Source organism: Neoarius graeffei, chromosome 26 (genome assembly GCF_027579695.1).
Source record: "Neoarius graeffei isolate fNeoGra1 chromosome 26, fNeoGra1.pri, whole genome shotgun sequence".
Taxonomy (NCBI): Eukaryota; Metazoa; Chordata; class Actinopteri; order Siluriformes; family Ariidae; genus Neoarius; species Neoarius graeffei.
The window spans coordinates 21,562,793-21,585,053 of NC_083594.1; the positions used below are offsets into that span (position 1 = coordinate 21,562,793).

At 39.6% G+C, this 22,261-nt stretch overlaps 1 protein-coding gene across 1 annotated transcript in view; it reads left to right on the plus strand.

The window, feature by feature from the left end:
- Nucleotides 1-22,261, plus strand: part of slc6a11b (solute carrier family 6 member 11b) — a 74,918-nt gene that overhangs the window by 21,385 nt on the left and 31,272 nt on the right. The window contains exons 8-9 of the mRNA XM_060910488.1: nucleotides 11,195-11,298; nucleotides 11,735-11,859. Of these exons, the coding sequence (XP_060766471.1) occupies nucleotides 11,195-11,298; nucleotides 11,735-11,859 (229 nt within the window). The remainder of the gene's footprint in view (nucleotides 1-11,194; nucleotides 11,299-11,734; nucleotides 11,860-22,261) is intronic.

Here is a 22,261-nt window from a genome sequence, read left to right on the forward strand (position 1 = left end):
ATGTAGACGGCACTTTGTTCAGAGGCAAATTAACTGGTGTCGGTAGGAAAGCGCTAGGTATTTGTTGTTGTTCCATGAGTTGCTTTTGCTGAACTAAAATCCATTTTGCAAACAGGTATATAGGGACTCTCCTTGACATATCCAGGTATAGTCCACTTACTCTTTTGTTGAGTGCAGGTCGTAGAGTCGCGGATATGAACAGCGGTCTCGAGTGCAAAGAGCAATGCACCAACATGTGAACAAGCCTCGCGTAGTTCTGCCATATAGTCACAATGTGTGACCATAATGTCTCCCCTTTTCTTGGCTAAAATCCATGTTTTTAAAGGGTTATCACGTGCTGTCTGAGAGTGGTTGACCTGAAATAAATTGAAATGTGATTTGTGAGCCATAAAGCTAGAGAATTATCAAAATTTCACACTTCGTCTGTTGTTTACACATAGAAGTAAACCAAATGCAAAAGAAGCCCTAACTTACCCTTGCAAATACAACTACTTTATCATCATTGACTGGTTTAATTAATAAAGTATTCACCCATCCAGAGACAAAGAAGTTATAGGCTTCCATGGACTTATAAGCCTTCATTTGAGATTTGTCGACCCACAAAGTTTGCCAAACCAGATAGAATGCGATATCTGGGTACTCAATGGTTGGGAGAAGCGTCTTATCATCAGAAAAATCTGATATTTTTAAATAATATTGGTCAAAACCACATATATCTATCTTCTCTTTGTATCGAATCTTTGCTGGACCATTCAAATTGTGGTAATATTGAGAAAATTCAGCATTGTTTACAGACACGCTTTCAGCGGCCGCCATCTTAGTTGGTTTGTATATCCACCATCATGCCGGACACTCATGACGTAGCAGATTTTGATCACGTGATTGCAAGTCAAGGATTGAGAATGTATGTGGCATCAGAAAGACAACGGGGACCACGGACTGTTGAGCAGCTCAAGTCTTGGATCAAGCAAGAATGGACAAAAAATCCAATTCCAAAACTGCAGCAATTAGTATCCTCAGATCCCATATGATTAAAAAGTGTTATTAAAGGAAAGGTGATATAATACAATGGTAATAATGCCTCTGTCCCAATTTTTTGAGTGTGTTGTCGGCATCAAATTGTAACTTATATTTACAAAATACAATTAAGTTGGTCAGTAAAACTATTGAAAATCTCTTCTTTGTACTTTTGTCAGTTAAATAAAGGTTCACATGAATTAATAAATCACATATGTATCCCCCACCCAATGAAGTTTGGCAGGGGGATATAGAAACGGGGTCCGTCCGTCCAGCTGTCCATCTGTCCGGCTGTATGTCCGGCCACGTTTTTTGTTTCCGGGCTATATCTTTAAAACTACTGAAGATATCTTCATGAAACTTTGCATACATATCAAGCAACATGTGAACTGGTGCCTTTTGCTATTTTGGAAAAAAGTATTTTTCAAATTTTTACATATAAAATAGATTTTGACTTAGTTTCTAAGAGCAATGTTCGTTTCCGGAGCATATATCCAAAACTCTTCATGATACGGATTTGAAACTTGGTACACTTGTTAACAAGGTGATGTATATGTGCCTTTTCATACTAAGAAATTTGAGAAATGTAAATTTTTCATGTTTCCATGGAAACAATTTCAGACTTAGTCTCTCAGGTTAGTCTTAGGGGTAGCTTTTGTTTCCGGAGCAGAACTTGAAAACTATGAGTGGTATGGTCTTGAAAGTTGGTATATGTGTTGATTAAGTAATGTATATGTGCCTTTTGATACTAAGAAATGTGAGAAATTTTAATTTTTAGCTCACCTGGACCAAAGGTCCGGTGGGCTTATGCCATGGGCTGCTGAGGTTAGTGTAAAGAGGTAGGGCTGGTTTCCTGCAGCAGAACTTGAAAAATGTGACAAATAATATCTTGAAACTTAGTTGGTATACAGGGCGGGGGATATAGATGACTCTGTCTTCTTGTTTTGCTTTTACTCCATTTTGGAAAATATCACAACTTTTTTTGGAATTGGGGTACTATGTACTGTATAGTTCCTATTAGTTTCTGAATAATACATTTTAAGTTAAATAATTGAATAATAAACTTGGATTTAAACAGTAAATATAATCTATGGAAAAATCCTTAGTGATGACAGTGGTTGAAATGGAACACACAGTAAATTTGTATGGCAATTTCCACTTCACGTTTGAAAATTTCACCACCAAGATTTCACCAAGTTTTAACTTTTCAAAAATGTCATAGAGAACAGCCTCAACTTTGTCAATCACCACTTGCCTGCCAGCGGTAGCATGATTTTCTATCACAACTGAGGACATGTTAAGCTGTATCCTATCTTAAGACTTCATGGTGTGGCGCAATTTTTTTCCCCATTTGGCTACCAAAATATTTCAGTTGTAAACAATTGGATAATATATTGTCAGTAGTTGTGCGTTATTAAGGGTCTTAAATGTGGCATGAAAAAAACATGAGATATTACTGAATAAGGTTGTTCATATTGTTAAATTAAAAGCATAATTAAATTATTCTTCTGTTGAAGTGTTCTGTTGAATCTTCTGTTGTTTGACACTCTGGCAATTTGCTGCTCCCTATTTAATACACTGTAGCAGCAGTGATTTGAGTTCTTTATTATGATCCTATCGTGAATATCTTCCCATTGCTCTGTCAGTTTTCTGACCTTTAACCAGGCATGTGGGGTACATTTGTGGTCAATATTCTGTATAAATTTTTGGGGGGATAAATTGTAAGAATTGGTCATCATTTCATAGCATATCTGTTGCTGATAATAATAATAATAATAATAATAATAATAATAATAGAAAATCGAACATAGACAGCTTGATATCATGGTGGTCAACAAAGTAAGAAGAAGGTGTTACTTGGGAGATGTAGCCATCCCTGGAGATCACAATATTGCCAAGAAGGAGATCGAGAAAATTGACAACTATGCCGATCCGAGAGTAGACATTGCCAGGATGTGGGATATGGAGACTACAGTAGTCCCTATAGTGATATCGTAGGTGCATTGAGCTCTGTACCAAAGAACTTGAATGCCAACCTTCATAAAATAGGCATTAAGCCTCATGTACCCACTCTACAAAAGTCAGTTTTGCTCGGCACTGCCAACATTGTGTGAAAAGTGCTCTCAGCCTGAGGTCAAAGTGACTTGATGGTGAGCACTATAATGTAAGAACTCCAGTATAAATTACTGTGCGTACTAAGAGATAATAATAATAATAATAATAATAATAATAATAATAATAATAATAATAATAATAAATGATCAAGCTTGGTGGTCTGCACCTGATTTTGCTATTTTGGTCCAGTACACCACAATGGAAGCATGATAAGATAACTAAATCATTCTAGCTAGTGCTTTGCTATCTTAGCCTTGGAATGCATGGGCTCGACTCCACAGTAGTGAGTACGGAGGTATACACCTAATATTTTGATCTTACAGAGAAAGAAACGATAACACAAAAGCAGTAACAGAAAAGATATACTCGTCTTTTGTTTCATGGATCTACCGTATTTACCACAACCACAAATTACATTCCTGCGACTCAAAATTCTCCGAGGTCAATGCAGAGTCATGATGTTTTCCGGGCATCGCCATCTTGGTGCGACACAGTTCCTTAGTTATATTAATTAGTTAAAGCTCCTTGCGTTCAGCTGTTTCTGTAGAGCCATACTGTTTACCACAAGAGATAGGCTATTCGGTCCCAAAACGGAGAAAAGTGACCCTTAGCACACCAAAATGATCATATCTTGTCCTCACGATATTGTTCTTGCGAGACATAGGAAAATACCATGCACAATAAATATTTTTTTGCAATTTTCAGATGACTTTGCAGTCAGCACCTTTAAGAATATGTAATAATTAAAGATATGATAATACTATAAATTGTGATAAAAGTTATGAACATTATATGAAAATTTGATATTTGACATGTACCAGATTTTTTTAAAGGACAAATTTGGGCTTTTGAGGTCTCAGGATTGCATATTGCATGGGCCAATTTATATGAAAAGTAATAGCTGGTTAATGTTAGGCTGAGAGGAGGGATGAATGACCATATTTTGTGTAAGCATAGGTTGTTAGTGTATGAGGTTAATGTGTCATATTTGCCATTGCCATTGTTCAGTTAGGGAGGTACATTAAAAGTCTGGTTAAGATTCAGAGCTGAAAGGCAAGTGAGCGAGGAGGATGTGTAAGGATTGAGAAGTGGAGAGAAAACCAGGGTGAAACAATGAGGGTAATAAAGGACTGCTGTTTGGCTGGGAGATCCTCCGACACCAATGTTTAATTAGCTTTCAGAGTGTACAATAAGTAGTCTGTTCCCACTCTGTGTGCTGTGTTGTATATCACCCACGCTGCTCAAATCTCTACACCCAAGGGCCTCCTTTTGTGTTCTTTTTTCATTTAGATATCACATACAAGATGTAATATTTCATGCTGGAGCAGAGCATGGAAAATAATATGACAAAATGAAAATGTTGTGCCAAGCAGAATATCAGATAGAGGAGAAACTGCATACTGCTACACATAGTACAGAATAACAGAGCAGCCATTTGGTCCAGTTACAAGAAACTATTCTAAACTTTATTTGCATTTACATTTTGCTCATTTGTCTGACACTCCTGATCCAAAGTGACTGATATTTGAGAGAGGACATAACTGAAGAGATGAGAGTTAAAGATCTTGCCGAAAGACCCAACAATGGCAGCTTGGCAATGCCAGGATCTTTACTTACAACCTTCCAATCAGTAGCTCCTTAGCATTCATATGATATCTTAAGCAAACAACATTTCTATTTGGGCATGTCAAAGAAAGAGAGAGAGAGAGAGAGAGAGAGAGAGAGAGAAGAAAAGTCACATACTGACATTATGTTAACATAATTATCTTAAAATGGCGGCAGCCGTAGGTCTATTAGCCCTCTTAGGGTCAATATACATAATTTGCCTTAAACATTGTTCATTATCTCAATAAACCAACATTTATTATATTTCAAAAGGCTGAAATATCCTTCCTTAACTCAATTAACCAGCTTTTATTATATTAAGACTATATAATAAAATATGGAATAGGGAAACAAACTTTAAGATGAAGAAATATCCTATAGCCATTGTCTTTATCAGTTCTTGTGCCAACTAGTCTAGGCCTTGTGCATGCTCAAGCCATTTTTGGAATTTCATGAAATGTGTATGGACCCCAAATCCATTAGCCATTTGTCTCTTTTGATTCTTAGCGCATCAACTACATCATTAATTTTGAATTACTGTTAGGATACGTGGCGGTTGGATAACTCTACTTAGCTTTCCTTTACACTCACTATGACACCTTTAGAAAAACCTTTGGAAAAATTGGTATGATGTGTAAAGGAGTGCAATTGTTTCTTAAATTTATACTTCAGCTGAACACACGTATCTCTATGCATGTACACCATCCAATTCAGATCCTTATCTGTTTAATTTTACATATTTATGAATTGCTGCATTCATTTATAAATGAGAGCAAGGCAAGTTAGTGTTCAGAAAACTGTCAGAATCGAGTTTATTGCCAAGAACGTTCTCACATATAAGGAATTTGCTTTGGTGGTTGGTGTTTGAACAGTGAAGATAAAAGAATTTAAAAATAGACAAAAGTAGCAATATAAATAGAATAAAAAATAAGTAGGAATCTAATACAATTTGAAAAGTATACATATTTATGTGTGTGTGCTCATTGCTCACGTGTGTGCGCATGTGTGCATTCACTGCTTCAGATGGGTTAAATGCAGAGAGGAATTTCACAAGTGTGTGATGAATAAAGTTGTTCTTTCTTTCTTTCTTTCTTTCTTTCTTTCTTTCTTTCTTTCTTTCTTTCTTTCTTTCTTTCTTTCTTTCTGAGTATGTGCACGGGTTGTTTAGAAATCCAAGCTGTACAGTATGTCCTGGAATGTGCAAAAAAAAAAAAAAGTCACAGGATGAAGAGTCAAGACTTGAATATATGAGAAGAAGACAATATGTGCAGTGGGTTAAATTATTAACCAAGCTGTACAGTGTGTGCCAGAATGTGCACTAAATGTTCACAGAATGAAGATGCATGGCATGACCATGTGCAGAATCGCAGTTCAGAGAAGAATTATTTCTATATTAAGACGGGGAAAAACTTTCTTTCACCCCAGGCCAGCCATCTGCTGACCCAAACAAGACAAAACAAACCTCCAAATTAGCCACAACACCAATAAGCAACTCTCAAATAACTTAGCGTCTTGTCCAGGCGAAGCCGTTCTAGCATATCCACAGTGGCCTAGTGGGAAACAGAAAGGGTGTAAATGACCACGGGTACAGAATGGATGTTCTTAGAGGGAAGCTGCTCTGAGTTTGTGAGGTCAGATGAGTTTCCCTGGTTACTTGCCAGAGGAAGCAAATACGGCAAGCTGTCAATTGTTTTCCCAGTGAAAGAGATTAGTGGCTCAATGATTATGTGAGAGCAGTTTAAAAGAGGCTGTGGCTTAATTAACCTTTCACGCACAAATCCCATGGCCAAATTTCTACACCATCATTACACAAAAGAGAATAACTCACTTCAGACCCCATCAGGTCTGTAGATAACAAAATATGGGGCATTTTTTAAAATAATTTAGGTGCATGTCAATGGAAAACTGATTAGCTACTTTTATCCAAGTGAGGCAGAATCCAGACAAGAGCTGCTGAAGGGGCCAATAGCAATACAAGTACCATAGACCTACTTACCATTTTGTATTTTAAAATTTCATAGCTTAGCAACCAGAATTGTATCAGGTTCTGCTGGGGAATACATACAGTATGTGGTAGTTTTGATAAAGATAGCTCTTTATAATCATAACCATCAACAGCAGTAATTTATGATGTAAGGCAGGCTTATAGTACTCGACTTGGACTTGAGTCCAACTCGTGCCCTAATTTTAAGGACTCGTGACTTGACTCGGACTTGAGCACTGATGGCTCGGACTTGGACTCAGACTCGTGCATTAACTGCATTAGGACTCGGAAAATGGAGATGAGGATTCGGATTTTTTCTTTCTTTTTTTGGTAACATGCCATAATAATTTGGCATAAGATATTTATATCTATATTAATTTTGTATTAAATTCGTGTAAGAGTGTCACACCTGCACGCCTTGGTGTGTGCATCAGATAGACTCTCGGATGCACTCCAGACAGCGTGCATGCCAAGTGGACTCTCGCCCATGCGCCATAAACAACTCACACCTGCACAAGATTAAAGCACAATTAGTGCGCCTATATAAAAACTGTGAAAACGCACTTACTTTGCAAAGTATTGAGTTGCATTGCTGACACATTACCAAACCTTATTTCCTGATCCCTGATTTCCTGTTTCTCATCTTTGATTCTGCCAAGTCTACGATAGCCTGTGTGTGCCTTGCTCGACCTATTGCCTGTTTCACCATTTTACGATTTTGCTTGCCATTCTGGATTGTTTACCTGTCTTCACTTGTATTAATAAACACATCTTCTGCACTTACATCCATCTCCCAACCATCTCTGACAGAATACTTCGCACTCCCTGATAAAGAGAACGCACATTCACCTGTTCATACGTCATGTTCAGGAACAAACTAATGTTAATGGTGCTAAAACAGCCACCGTCGAATGGTGTGGTTGGAGTGTTGGACTTGACTTGGATCAATACTGGACTCGACTCGGACTCGACTCATTTTTTTTAATGACTTGGACTTGACTTGGACTTGAACACTGGGGACTCAAGACTGGACTTGGACTCGAGGTTTAGTGACTTGACTACAACACTGATGTAAGGAATAAAACAGGACAGGATTCTGTTACAGGAAAATAATCAGCGATGAGGTGGTGTGATGCTGGGGTCTTTTACCATTCTGAAGTTAATTATTTTCCTATTTTGTTCCTCCTGAAACAATAGCAATTTGCCAGCAATTAGATTTTAAAAATGTATTAAGGAACATCTGCTTTATCTCTGACTTTAACAAAGCAGCTCTGGCAGTACTTCCAGCTGTAACATAAACAATAGGGTTATATTAATGCTCTAGTTGTAATACGTTATTATTCCCATAGTAACAGCTCATTCACAGGGATGTATTCGGAGGACATTCCACATAATCTAAGGAAAAAAATAGACAGCAATACAAAGAAAAACTGTGAATTATTGTTGGAAGGTTTTTTGTTTGGAGACATTTTTATTTAACATTTATGGAAGGAGTCTCCAGTGTCAGTACTTTGTAACAGCCAGTTTACAAGTTTCCTAAAATGAGACAGTCAGCCAGACAGGGACGTTTGCACTTCTTGGTTTCTTAGTCACTTGACAAGCTGCATTATTTGTCTCATTAACGTCTTGAAAAAGAAAATAAAAGAGGCTGGTGAGCAGATGACTGGTTTTAGCTGTTTTACTGTAATTTAAGCTATAACAGGAACCAACTTGTTTCATGGATGTTCAATAACATTAAAAGTAACTTGAATAGGCAGTGTTTTCATCCCCCTTGGTGTTTTGTCGCATTACAAGGTGGAATTAAAATGGATTTTTGGAGGGTTAGCACCATTTGATTTACACAACATGCCTACCATTTTAAAAGTGCAAATTGTTGTTTTATTGTAACACAAACATAAAATAAAGATGAAAAAACAGAAATCTGGAGTGTGCATAGGTATTCACCCCTTTTTGTATGAAACCCCTTTTTGTATGAAAGAGCTGGTCCAACCAATTCACTTCATAAGTCACATAATTAGTTGATTAAGATCCACCTGTGTGCACTCAAAGTGTCACAGGATTTGTCACATGATGTCTGTATAAATCAACCTGTTCTGGAAGGACCCTGACTCTGCAACACTACTAAGCAAGCAATATGAAAACCAAGGAGCCTCCAAACAAGTCAGAGACAAAGTTGTGAAGAAGAATGGATCAGGGATAGATTATAAAAAATATCCTAATCTTTGAATATCCCACGGAGCACCATTAAATCCATTCTAGCAAAATGGAAAGAATATGGCACCACCACAAACCTGACAAGAGAAGGCCGCCCACCAAAACTCACAGATCAGGCAAGGAGGGCATTAATCAGAGACGCAACAAAGACACCAAAGATAACACCGAAGGAGCTGCAAAGATCCATAGCGGAGATGGGAGTATCTATCCATAGGACTGCTTTAAGCCGTACACTCCACAGAGCGGGGTTTTATGGAAGAGTGGCCAGAAAAAAGTAATTGCTTAAGAAAACACATTTGGAGTTTGCCCAACAGCATGTGGCAGACTCCCCAAACACATGGAAGAAGATTCTCTGGTCAAATGAGACTAAAATTGATCTTTGTGGCCATCATGGGAAATGCCATGTGTGGCGCAAACCAAACACCCTGAGAACACCATTCCTACAGTGAAGCATGGTGGTGGCAGCATCATGCTGTGGGGATGTTTTTCATCTGCAGGCACAAGAAAGCTGGTCAGGACTGAAGGAAAGATGGATGGCACTAAATACAGGGCAATTCTGGAGGAAAACCTGTTTGAGTCAGCCAGAGGTTTGAGACTGGGACGAAGGTTCATGTTTCAGCAGGACAATGACCCTAAACATACTGCTAAAGCTACACTGGAGTGGTTTAAAGGGAAACATTCAAATGCCTTGGAATGGCCTAATCAAAGCCCAGACCTTAATCCAATTGAGAATCTGTGGCATAACTTGAAGATTGCTGTACACCAACGCAACCCATCTAACTTGAAGGAGTTGGAGCAGTTTTGCCTTGAGGAATGGGCAAAAATCCCAGTGGCGAGATGTGCTAAGCCAGGGGTTTTCAAAGTGTGGGAGAGTCAGCCCCCCCTCAGAGAGCAAATAAACAACAGCGCCCCCCCCCTTACAATTTTTGTTGTTGCTATACTTAATGTTCCATTCGTCTCATCTCATCTCATTATCTGTAGCCGCTTTATCCTGTTCTACAGGGTCGCAGGCAAGCTGGAGCCTATCCCAGCTGACTACGGGCGAAAGGCGGGGTACACCCTGGACAAGTCGCCAGGTCATCACAGGGCTGACACATAGACACAGACAACCATTCACACTCACATTCACACCTATGGTCAATTTAGAGTCACCAGTTAACCTAACCTGCATGTCTTTGGACTGTGGGGGAAACCGGAGCACCCGGAGGAAACCCACACGGACACGGGGAGAACATGCAAACTCCACACAGAAAGGCCCTCGCCGGCCACATGGCTCGAACCCAGACCTTCTTGCTGTGAGGTGACAGCGCTAACCACTACACCACCGTGCCACCCTGTTCCATTCATATTTTTAAAAAAAATGGTTGTTGTACACATCTTTATTTTTTCTTTTACACATTTTAAACATCTGTGCTTTTTTAAAACATCTTTTTTTACACATTTTAAACATCTGTGCTTTTTTAAAAAAAAAAACATCTTGTTTTACACATTTTAAACATCTCATAGCATCGTTAGCTAGCACCTCTTGGCAGACAACACACTGTGGCAGTGGAGCATCTTCAGATCCAGTCCATGAAAATCCAAACTTTAAATAATCGTGGTCATACTTCCTTCTTTTTTTGCTTGGCCCAGACTCTGTCTTCTCACTCACTGTAGCTTTAGGTACTAAAAATCGATCCATTTTGTCTCTGGCAAAGGCTAGCTGAAGTTCGCTAAATGTCCGCAATATTAACTTATTCTGGTTTATTTTTCCTCACGTTGCGCCCCCCCTGAAGAACTATGGCGCCCCCTAGGGGAGGCGCGCCCCACACTTTGAAAAGCCCTGTGCTAAGCTAATAGAGACATACCCCCAGAGACTTGCAGCTGTGATTGCAGCGAAAGGTGGCTCTACAAAGTATTGACTTGGGGGGGGGTGAATACCTATGCACACTCCAGATTTCTGTTTTTTTTTTCATTTTAATTATTGTTTGTGTCAAAATAAAACTACAATTTTCACCTTTAAAGTGGTAGGCATGTTGTGTAAATCAAATGGTTCAAACCCCCCCAAAATCCATTTTAATTCCAGCTTCTAATGTGACAAAACAGGAGAAACACCAAGGGGGATGAATACTTTTGCAAGACACTGTAATTTTTGTTATATGTCATTAATAAGTTAGAAATTGTAATCTGGCTAATTGTTGTTGTCTAAGTAGAATAACACAATTTAAAGTAGTCCGTTGTTTTATCATTCCTGTTATTAAATGTAAATGCAATCCTTAGGTGTGGGTGGATGCTGGAACTCAGATCTTCTTCTCATATGCCATCTGTCTGGGATGTCTGACTGCTCTTGGGAGCTATAACAGTTATAATAACAACTGTTACAGGTAAGCTTTGAATTTGTGATTTATAATAAGTTAGAATAAATTTTTAAATATTAATTAAGAATAATTCTAATTTTGCATAGCTGTTGCAATACCAGGATAAATACTACCAAATTAAACTAACAGTTTGGCCATAGATAAAATTGACATTTGATAAATTGATAATTTCCCCATCACCTCAAATGTACCTGAAAGGTTGTTGTGAATTTATCTATTTATTTATTTAATTTATTTATTTTTTTATTTAATACTGGAGCTATGAAGCTAATGTAAGTAACATGCAAGGGAAGCTTAGAGTCTCCAGTTAAAAATCAGTTACCATCAGTTGAACAATGGCCATTAAAGAAAAAAAAATCACATCCTCTGAATCACTTATGGTAACAATTCTGAATTTCGCATGAGACTAGGTTCTGGTTGCAGTTATGTATTTGTGTTTCAGGGACTGTGTCATGCTATGCTGCTTGAACAGTGGCACGAGTTTTGTGGCAGGATTCGCCATCTTCTCTGTGTTAGGTTTCATGGCGTATGAACAGAATGTGCCAATTGAAGCTGTGGCTGAATCAGGTGAGTGTGACTGCCAGGAGCAGAGATATGGAATAGCTTGTAGTAGCCATCACTGACCAACTAAGGCCAGTCACTGGTCATTTCCCAGCAGTGTGTTTAGAAATGAGTCCGTCCTTACATTTTCATACAGTGATAGAGAAAAGGAAACTTTGAGAATTTTAACTTTATATAACTTTGAGCATATTAACTTTAAGACAAATAAGGCTCAAGTTGAGGGAGATGTCAGGCAATGCCGTCTCTCTGGTAAAATAATTACAATTATATTTATTATAATTCAGTTCATATTTAATACACTACATTGCTGTGTGATTATGTGGATTTATTCATGTCAAACCAAATAAGGCTGTCCTAAAGCACATGTGCACTAATGGAGATGATGGCTATGTACCGTAAAATTCAGGTTGCCAAACTGAATCTCTACAAGCCATCTAAAACTCTAAACATAGGATGTGGTTTGCTGAGACTGAGTTTTATACCTTATTGGTTGATTTTTTTTTTTTGTTGCGATGGGCATTTTTTTTGTTGCAATGGGCATACAGTACATGTGATAGCTGTTTGAAGAGAGTGGCTTTTTTTTAGTGAATTAACTCATCTTGTCAGATGTGAGTTAGCCACAGCGGCAGTCGATATAAGAGTGCACATATGAGAATCTGTTTGTGCTAAAATTTTATTTTGGTAATTAGGATATACAGTATAAAACAAAACAAAAACTGTAAGAATGCAAGATTCTAGATTGCTCTCCTAGGCCTTCAGGAAAGACAAAATATGGGCTTATGCTGCTGTGGCTGCGGAATTTGTATACATGTTGAAGAATGTATTATCACATTATTAGTGCTATATTCATAATTTTTTAACTATTTTACATTAGGCATATCAGGTGAAAATTCAAATTCAATCCAAATTGCTTGAAACTGCTCTCACTGAATTCAGAAATGAATGTAGAACAACATAATTTTACAGAATTACAATATGTTTATCCGTTCTTGAGATATTGCAAATCAAAGATTGAAGAAATGGCTTAATTTTTAGAAAACTGCCATAATATTATGTATTCGGATAACATGGTCCAAAATGGGCCCCATTAATGAATGAGATCAAATGTTTTTTTCTTAATAACTTTTATATTTTTTAAGATATTTACATGGAAATTGGCAGGCACATAGATAATTGTATACTGAATACAAAGTTTGAAAAATTAGTAAAAACAAATTATGCAAATTATTATTTAATTCGTATCCATTATGCTAATTAGGTAAAAAACCCTTAAATTGGTACACTCAGTAAAAAAGTAATAAAATATTATTTATAATACCCTCTTTGTGCTCTGTAGGCCTTTGTATTTCTCAAAAGTAGGGCCTATTAGTGTTTATTTTAAAGAATATAAATGATAATATTAACAGCTTTCAAGGCAAACCTCGAAAAAACTGTGTGATTCACATCCAATAAACAGTTCCACTTAACTGAATTGAAATTGACACTTGCGTTTCTGACTTCAGTTTTTTAAAATATCATTCCGACCATTAAGATCTCTGTATTTTTCATCAAAACAACTATGGTTATATTCTAAAATAGTTAGCGTCCGATATGCCTATTTATATATGGTGTGTTCATATGACATGCTATTTTTATGTTATTGCTTATGACATGCTGAATTAATTATTCTGTTTTTGTTATGTTAATACTACAAATATGGTAATAAGTAATAGCAAATATCCTTTGGTTTAACACAGATACAGAGGACTACCAATATACATGTATATACACAGGGACACAACTGCTGTTTGGCAGTAAGGATTTTTATGGGTTTCATCCTTCTTAATCATAGCTGACACATGGGAAACATGGTGGTGTGTTAAATATCTGTTTTAAACAAGACTTTAACCTACAGCCTCTCCAAAGCTGATACATTTACCTTCAAACAATCAGCAAACAGAGAAACTGAGCTTTTAACTATGCTGTTAATAACAGCTTCCACTCTTCTGAGAAGGCTTTCCACTAGATTGTGGAGCATGGTTGTAGTGATTTGCCCATTCAGCCACAAGGGCATTCGTGAGGTCAGGCACTGAGGAGATCTGGCACATAGTGAGCTTTACAGTTCATCCCAAAGGTGCTCAGTGGGGTTGAGGTCAAGGCTCTGTGCAGGCAAGTTCTTCCACTCCAGCACTGGTAAACTGTGTCTTCTTAGACCTTGTTTTATGCACAGGGGCATTGTCATGCTGGAACAGGTTTGGGTTCTTCAGTTCCATTGAAGAAAAATTGCAATGCTACAGCATACAAAGACATCCAATAAAATTGTATGCTTCCAACTTTGGGACAATGGTTTGGGGAAGAACCACCTATGAGTATGATGATCAGATGTTCACATAATTTTGGCCATATAGTGTATGCAGTTTGTAGGATGTACAGTATTTTATCATCTAGAAATCATTTGTTAATATCTGTTTGTCTGTTTCATGACACTCCTGTTTGATTAATAATCAGAATGTTATTCATTAGTATCAGCAAGTACCAAAAACTATGTTCTCATACTCAGTCTGAAAAAATGTCAGAGATGCATCCCTACTAAAACAGATCCTGGTCTGCTGAATGTGGAAAATGTCATAGATGTATGAATTACGGTATGCAGGGATTTTGAAGAGTGAGTGAGTATGTGTGTGTGTGTGTGTGTGTGTGTGTGTGTGTGCACGCGTGTGCCCATTACGAATGTGTGCAAACAGGGTTTTTCAATAGCATCCGCACTACCTCCTTTTACAACCCTGATTCCAAAAAAGTTGGGACAAAGTACAAATTGTAAATAAAAATGGAATGCAGTAATTTACAAATCTCAATAACTGATATTGTATTCACAATAGAACATAGACAGCATATCAAATGTCGAAAGTGAGACATTTTGAAATTTCATGCCAAATATTGGCTCATTTGAAATTTCATGACGGCAACACATCTCAAAAAAGTTGGGACAGGGGCAATAAGAGGCTAAAGGTACAAAAAAGGAACATCTGGAGGACCAAATTGCAACTCATTAGGTCAATTGGCAATAGGTCATTAACATGACTGGGTATAAAAAGAGCATCTTGGAGTGGCAGCGGCTCTCAGAAGTAAAGATGGGAAGAGGATCACCAATCCCCCTAATTCTGCCCCTACAAATAGTGGAGCAATATCAGAAAGGAGTTTGACAGTGTAAAATTGCAAAGAGTTTGAACATATCATCATCTACAGTGCATAATATCATCAAAAGATTCAGAGAATCTGGAAGAATCTCTGTGCGTAAGGGTCAAGGCCGGAAAACCATACTGGGTGCCCGTGATCTTCGGGCCCTTAGACGACACTGCATCACATACAGGCATGCTTCTGTATTGGAAATCACAAAATGGGCTCAGGAATATTTCCAGAGAACATTATCTGTGAACACAATTCACCGTGCCATCCGCCGTTGCCAGCTAAAACGCTATAGTTCAAAGAAGAAGCTGTATCTAAACATGATCCAGAAGTGCAGACGTCTTCTCTGGGCCAAGGCTCATTTAAAATGGACTGTGGCAAAATGGAAAACTGTTCTGTGGTCAGACGAATCAAAATTTGAAGTTATTTATGGAAATCAGGGACGCCGTGTCATTCGGACTAAAGAGGAGAAGGACGACCCAAGTTGTTATCAGCGCTCAGTTCAGAAGCCTGCATCTCTGATGGTATGGGGTTGCATTAGTGCGTGTGGCATGGGCAGCTTACACATCTGGAAAGACACCATCAATGCTGAAAGGTATATCCAGGTTCTAGAGCAACATATGCTCCCATCCAGACGACATCTCTTTCAGGGAAGACCTTGCATTTTCCAACATGACAATGCCAAACCACATACTGCATCAATTACAGCATCATGACTGTGTAGAAGAAGGGTCCGGGTACTGAACTGGTCAGCCTGCAGTCCAGATCTTTCACCCATAGAAAACATTTGGCGCATCATATAACGGAAGATAAGACAAAAAAGACCTAAGACAGTTGAGCAACTAGAATCCTACATTAGACAAGAATGGGTTAACATTCCTATCCCTAAACTTGAGCAACTTGTCTCCTCAGTCCCCAGACGTTTACAGACTGTTGTAAAGAGAAAAGGGGATGTCTCACAGTGGTAAACATGGCCTTGTCCCAACTTTTTTGAGATGTGTTGTTGTCATGAAATTTAAAATCACCTAATTTTTCTCTTTAAATGATACATTTTCTCAGTTTAAACATTTGCTATGTCATCTATGTTCTATTCTGAATAAAATATGGAATTTTGAAACTTCCACATCATTGCATTCCGTTTTTATTTACAATTTGTACTTTGTCCCAACTGTTTTGGAATCGGGGTTGTATAACGATATAATCAGTCTTTATAATCAATATACGATCTTCAATTATGCAGTGTTTATTGCATGCATAAAGTCAGAGTTTAATTTATTGGTTTAAACTTGTTTGATCAAATTGTTCTAGTTTCTTTTTGTTTCACATTCCAGAATGCTTTCAATTGTCTATTAATAGTGGCACCAAAGGGAATTTATCGCTACCTAAAGACAGCAATGTAGCAGTGCTTTAGACCTTTACTCTGTCCAGCTGTCAGACCTTAAATTTAAGTACAACCCCAATTCCATCAAAGTTGGACGCTGTGTAAACTGTAAATAAAAACAGAATAAGATAGTTTGCAAATCACGAAAACCCTATATTTCATTGAAAATAGTACAAAGACAACGTATCAGATATTGAAACTAAGAAACTGTATTGTTTTTTGAGAAATGTATGCTCATTTTGAATTTGATGTCAGCAACACATTTCAAAAAGGTTGGGACAGGGGCATGTTTACCACTGTGTTGCATCACCTCTACTTTTAACAACATTCTGTAAACATTTGGGAACTGAGGAGACCAACTGCTATAGTTTTGAAAGAGAAATGTTGTCCCATACTTGCCTGATATACAATTTCAGTTGCTGAACAGTTCAGGGTCTCCTATGTCATATTTTGCACTTCATAATGCACCAAATGTTTTAAATGAGAGACAGGTCTGGACTGCAGGCAGGTCAGTTTAGCACCTGGACTCTTACTACGGAGCCATGCAGTTTTAATATGTACAGAAAGTGGTTTGGCATTGTCTTGTTGAAAGAAGGAAGGCCTTCCCTGAAAAATATTTTGTCTGGATGGCAGCATATTGCTCTGAAACGTGTATATATCATTCAGCATTAATGATGCCTTCCCAGATGTACAAGCTACCCATGTCATGTGCACTACTGCACTCTCATACGGTACCATCACAGATGCTGGCTTTTGAACCGTGCATTGATAACAAGCCAGGTGGTCTCTCTCCTCTTTAGCCTGGAGGATGTGGTGTCCATGATTTCTAAAAAAAAGAATTTCTCCTTTTGATTTGTCAGACCGGGCGGCACGGTGGTGTAGTGGTTAGCGCTGTTGCCTCACAGCAAGAAGGTCCTGGGTTCGAGCCCCGGGGCCGGCGAGGGCCTTTCTGTGCGGAGTTTGCATGTTCTCCCCGTGTCCGCGTGGGTTTTCTCCGGGTGCTCCGGTTTCCCCCACAGTCCAAAGACATGCAGGTTAGGTTAACTGGTGACTCTAAATTGACCGTAGGTGTGAATGTGAGTGTGAATGGTTGTCTGTGTCTATGTGTCAGCCCTGTGATGACCTGGCGACTTGTCCAGGGTGTACCCCGCCTTTCGCCCGTAGTCAGCTGGGATAGGCTCCAGCTTGCCTGCGACCCTGTAGAAGGATAAAGCGGCTAGAGATAATGAGATGAGATGAGATTTGTCAGACCTCGGGACAATTTTCCAATTCGCCTCAGTCCATTGTAAAAGAGCTCAGGCCCAGAGAAGGTGGTGGCATTTCTGGATATTGTTTATATCTGGTCTTAATTGCATTTGGATGCAGTAATGAACTGTTTTCACAGACGATGGTTTTCAGAAGTGTTCCTGAGCCCATACAGTGATTTCCACTACAGACATGTGTCTGCTTTTAATGCAGTGTCACCTGAGGGCCTGAAGTTCACAGGCATTCAGCGTCAGTTTTCAGCCTTGTCTCTTGCATACAGAGATTTCTCCAGAGTCTCTGAAACTTTCAGTGATATTATGTACCATAGATGATGTGATCCCCAAATTCTTTGCAATTTTACATTGAGGAACGTTATTCTTAAATTGTTGCACTGCTTGCCCACACAGTCTTTCACAGAGTGGTGAACCCCTTCCCATCTTTACTTGCTACTGACCATGTTACTGACCTGTTGCCAATTTACCAAATTAGGTTTTTTTTTTTTTTTTTTAGCATTACACAACTTTTTCAGTCCTCTGTTGCCCCTGTCTCAACTTTTCTGAAACGTGTTGTTGACATCAAATTCAAAATGAGCGTGTTTTTCAAAAAACAAAAATTTGTCAGTTTCAAAAAAGCTTTCAAAGCTTTGATTTTCATGCTAATATTGTCATGAACACCATCTTGAAGATTGTCTTTTTATTAAACACCATGCTAACTACAGCATCAACTAACTAATTAGCCCCAGAATCAATAAGCACCTTACAGATATATCAGTGTATACATATTGTTTCAGGTTTTTTTTTTCTTTCTTTCTTTTTAAATCTAAAACAATATGAATAAAAATGTGACTGATAAAGCAAGAAAACAAATTGGCCAGAAAATGTGGAGTTTAAAAAAAGATGAAAGCCTTTATTTGTCACATATATAACACACAGTAGTACAGTGAAAGTCCCAGAAAGTTGGGGTCAGAGCACAGGGTCAGATTAGATTAGATAAAACTTTATTGATCCCTTTGAGCGGGTTCCCTCAGGGAAATTAAGATTCCAGCAGCATCATTACAGATAAACAGAGAAAATAAATAGAGAAAACTTCTAGATAATTTAAAATAAATTATTTACATATACAAATATAAAAATAATAAGATATGAGGAAGGGGGGAAGGAGGAGGGGAAGGGGGGTGGCGGCAGGAGAGATATTGCACTTTATATTGCACATTATATTGCACATTGTCCGGTATTGCTTATTGTTAGGCTAGGCTACTGCTCCTTCCCATCCTCTGTCCTCCTGTTACCCCTCCTCCCCCCCAGAGAGGAGTTGTACAGTCTGATGGCGTGAGGGACAAAGGAGTTTTTAAGTCTGTTCGTCCTGCACTTGGGAAGGAGCATTCTGTCACTGAACAGGCTCCTCTGGTTGCTGATGACGGTGTGCAGAGGGTGACTGGCATCGTCCATGATGTTCAATAGTTTTTCCATAGTCCTCTTCTCTGCCACCGTCACCAGAGAGTCCAACTTCATGCCGACCACAGAGCCCGCCCGCCTGATCAGTTTGTCCAGCCTGGATGTGTTCTTCTTGGATGTGCTGCCCCCCCAGCACACCATGGTGTAAAACAGGACACTGGCGACCACAGACTGATAGAACATCCACAGGAGTTTCCTGCAGATGTTAAAGGACCACAGGCTCCTAAGGAAGTATAGCCTGCTCTGTCCCTTCCTGTATAAGTGTTTGGTGTTGGAAGTCCAGTCCAGCTTGCTGTCCAGCCACATCCCGAGGTACTTGTAGGAATCCACAGCCTCCACCTCGACTCCCTCAATCAGAACTGGTCGTGACCTTGGTCTGGACCTCCCAAAGTCAATGACCAGCTTCTTGGTCTTTGAGGTGTTGAGCTGCAGATGGTTCCTATTGCACCACACAGCAAAGTCCCTCACCAGGCTCCTATACTCCTCCTCTCTGTCGTCACTGATACACCCAACAATGGCTGTGTCATCGGCAAACTTCTGAATGTGACACAGCTCCGAGTTGTAGCAGAAGTCCGCGGTGTACAGGGTGAAGAGAAGAGGGGCCAGCACCGTACCCTGGGGTGCTCCGGTGCTGCTAATCACAGTGTCAGACGTGATGTCCTTCAGCCTGATGTACTGCAGCCTGTCAGTGAGGTAGCTGGAGATCCAGGTGACCAGGCAGGGGTCCACTCGCATCCTGTTCAGTTTGTCCTGAAGCAATAGGGGCTGGATGGTGTTGAAGGCACTCGAGAAGTCCAAGAAGAGGATCCTCACTGTGCCATTTCCCTTATCCAGATGCGAGTGGGCTCGGTGTAGCAGGTAGAGGATGGCGTCTTCCACACCGACACCTGCCCGGTACGCAAACTGCAGACACTCCTGGGCATGTTGTACCTGGGGTCTGAGGAAGCTGAGGAAGAGCCGCTCCAACATCTTCATCAGATGTGAAGTGAGTGCCACCGGTCGGAAGTCGTTCAGCTTGCTGGGCTGATTCTTTTTGGGAACTGGAACGATACATGATGTCTTCCAGAGGGTTGGCACTCTCCCCAGCTGCAGGCTGAGGTTGAAGATGCATTGGAGTGGTTCACCCAGTTCAGCAGCACAGGTCTTCAGTAGTCGGGGACACACCTTGTCCGGGCCTGCTGCTTTCCTGGGGTGAAGCTTCCTCAGTTGACCTCTGACCTGGTCTGCAGTAATGCATGGAGGAGTCTGTGTTGAGGTGGGGGAGGAGGGGGCTGCTATGATGACTGGGGGGAGGTGTGTTGAGGGAAGAAGGAGAGATGGCTGCAGTGAGGGAGAGGGTGGGGGGGACGTGGGCTGGTTGAACCGATTGAAAAAGTCATTCAACTCATTTGCCCTCTCCACTGTCCCCTCAACAACTCTGGTCTTTGTATTGTGATCTGTGATGGTTTTCACACCTTCCCAGACCTCCCTCATGCTGTTCTCCTTCAGCTTCTGCTCCACCTTTCTCCTGTAGCTGTCCTTAGCTTCCCTCATGCAGCGTTTTACCTCCTGCTGTGCTGCTTTCATTGCCTCCTTATCCCTGCTCCTGAAGGCGGCCTTCTTCCTGTTGAGGACAGCTTTGACTTCTTGTGTTACCCATGGCTTGTTATTAGGGTAACACCATACAGTCTTAGCGGGGGAGACTATGGCCCTGTCCACACGGCAACGGATTCAGGTGACTCCGATACAATTGCTTATCGTTTAGGCCTGGCGTCCACACGGCGCCGGCGTTTTGGGTGCCCAAAACGCAATCTTTTTGAGAACGGGTTCCAGAGTGGAAAGATCTGGCAACGTTGCCGTTGTGAAGTCGTCTGGATGAGTAAAACGGATTTGTTTACGATGACGTCACAACCACATGACTGTGAATGCTTCACGCCGGGTAGAAGTGTAACGAATATCACCAGGAAAAAGCCTTACAGAGCACTAGTGAGAGTGAAACACGAGCTTGGATATTATTATTATTATTATTATTATTATGTTCAGTGTTAGTTCACAGTAGTAATGCAAGAAGCAGAATAGTGACAGTAATAGTGAAGCAAAAACATGCAATTGTACAAACACTGCAGCTCTACAGCAAAATATTCATTTATAAAATGGTCTGATTCTTAACACCAGTAGTGCCAATGATCTCATTGCGATGCGATGCGAGTTGTCAAGAAATCCTATAACTTGGTTCATGAAACGCGCTTACAAAATATTTTCACTGTGAATATTTATTGTGTAATGCCTGGTGCAAAGTGAGAGAGAGAGAGAATAGCCCTTAGGGCAGAGTCAATCCCGCCAGCAAAAATAAGGGGAAAAAAGGAGCGATCTCACCTCTTCAGATGATGGTTTAAGTCCTACAATACATTCCTCAAAAAAGGGCGTAGAAAAGCAAATTAATCCATCAACGTGTATCATTCAATTTATTCCGGACAATTAAAGACGCCACCTTCCGCGTACGTCATCCTCGTCGCCATTTTGGAAAGGTCAAAGCGGAGAATAAAGATTAGCTGCGTTTAACTGTACCAACAGGTTTACCGTCCAAAGGAGATCACATGGGATTACCTTTCACAGGTGAGAAACAGCAAATTAATCCATCAACGTGTAGTATTCAATTTATTCCGGACCATTAAAGACGCCGCCTTCCGCGTACGTCATCCTCGCCGCCATATTGGAAAGGTCAAAGCGGAGAATAAAGATTAGCTGCGTTTAACTGTACCAACAGGTTTACCGTCCAAACGAGATCACATGGGATTACCTTTCACAGGTGAGACTGGAAAAATACTTTTCATTGTATTTGGTCATTATAATGTAATTTTACGAACAGATTTTCCTGACTTTGTGGCTAATATGAAGTCTCGCGCATAATAGTTTATGCGCATGCGTCCTTACTTCTATTCCCATACGAAAAAGAACAGTAAAGAACTTATAAGAGTTTACCACTGTCTTAGTAGTAAATCCTTATAAATATAAATAAATATATATGCCATGTATGATTTACTCCTGAAAGTGGCCCATTTTGCATTTTCCTCATACAAATTTTTTATGAAAATCTAGTATGTATGAAGTGAACATTGTGCATGGTTTTTACAGATAATGTGTATGATGAATTACACCGTCTTTGTATGCTTCATGTAATGTT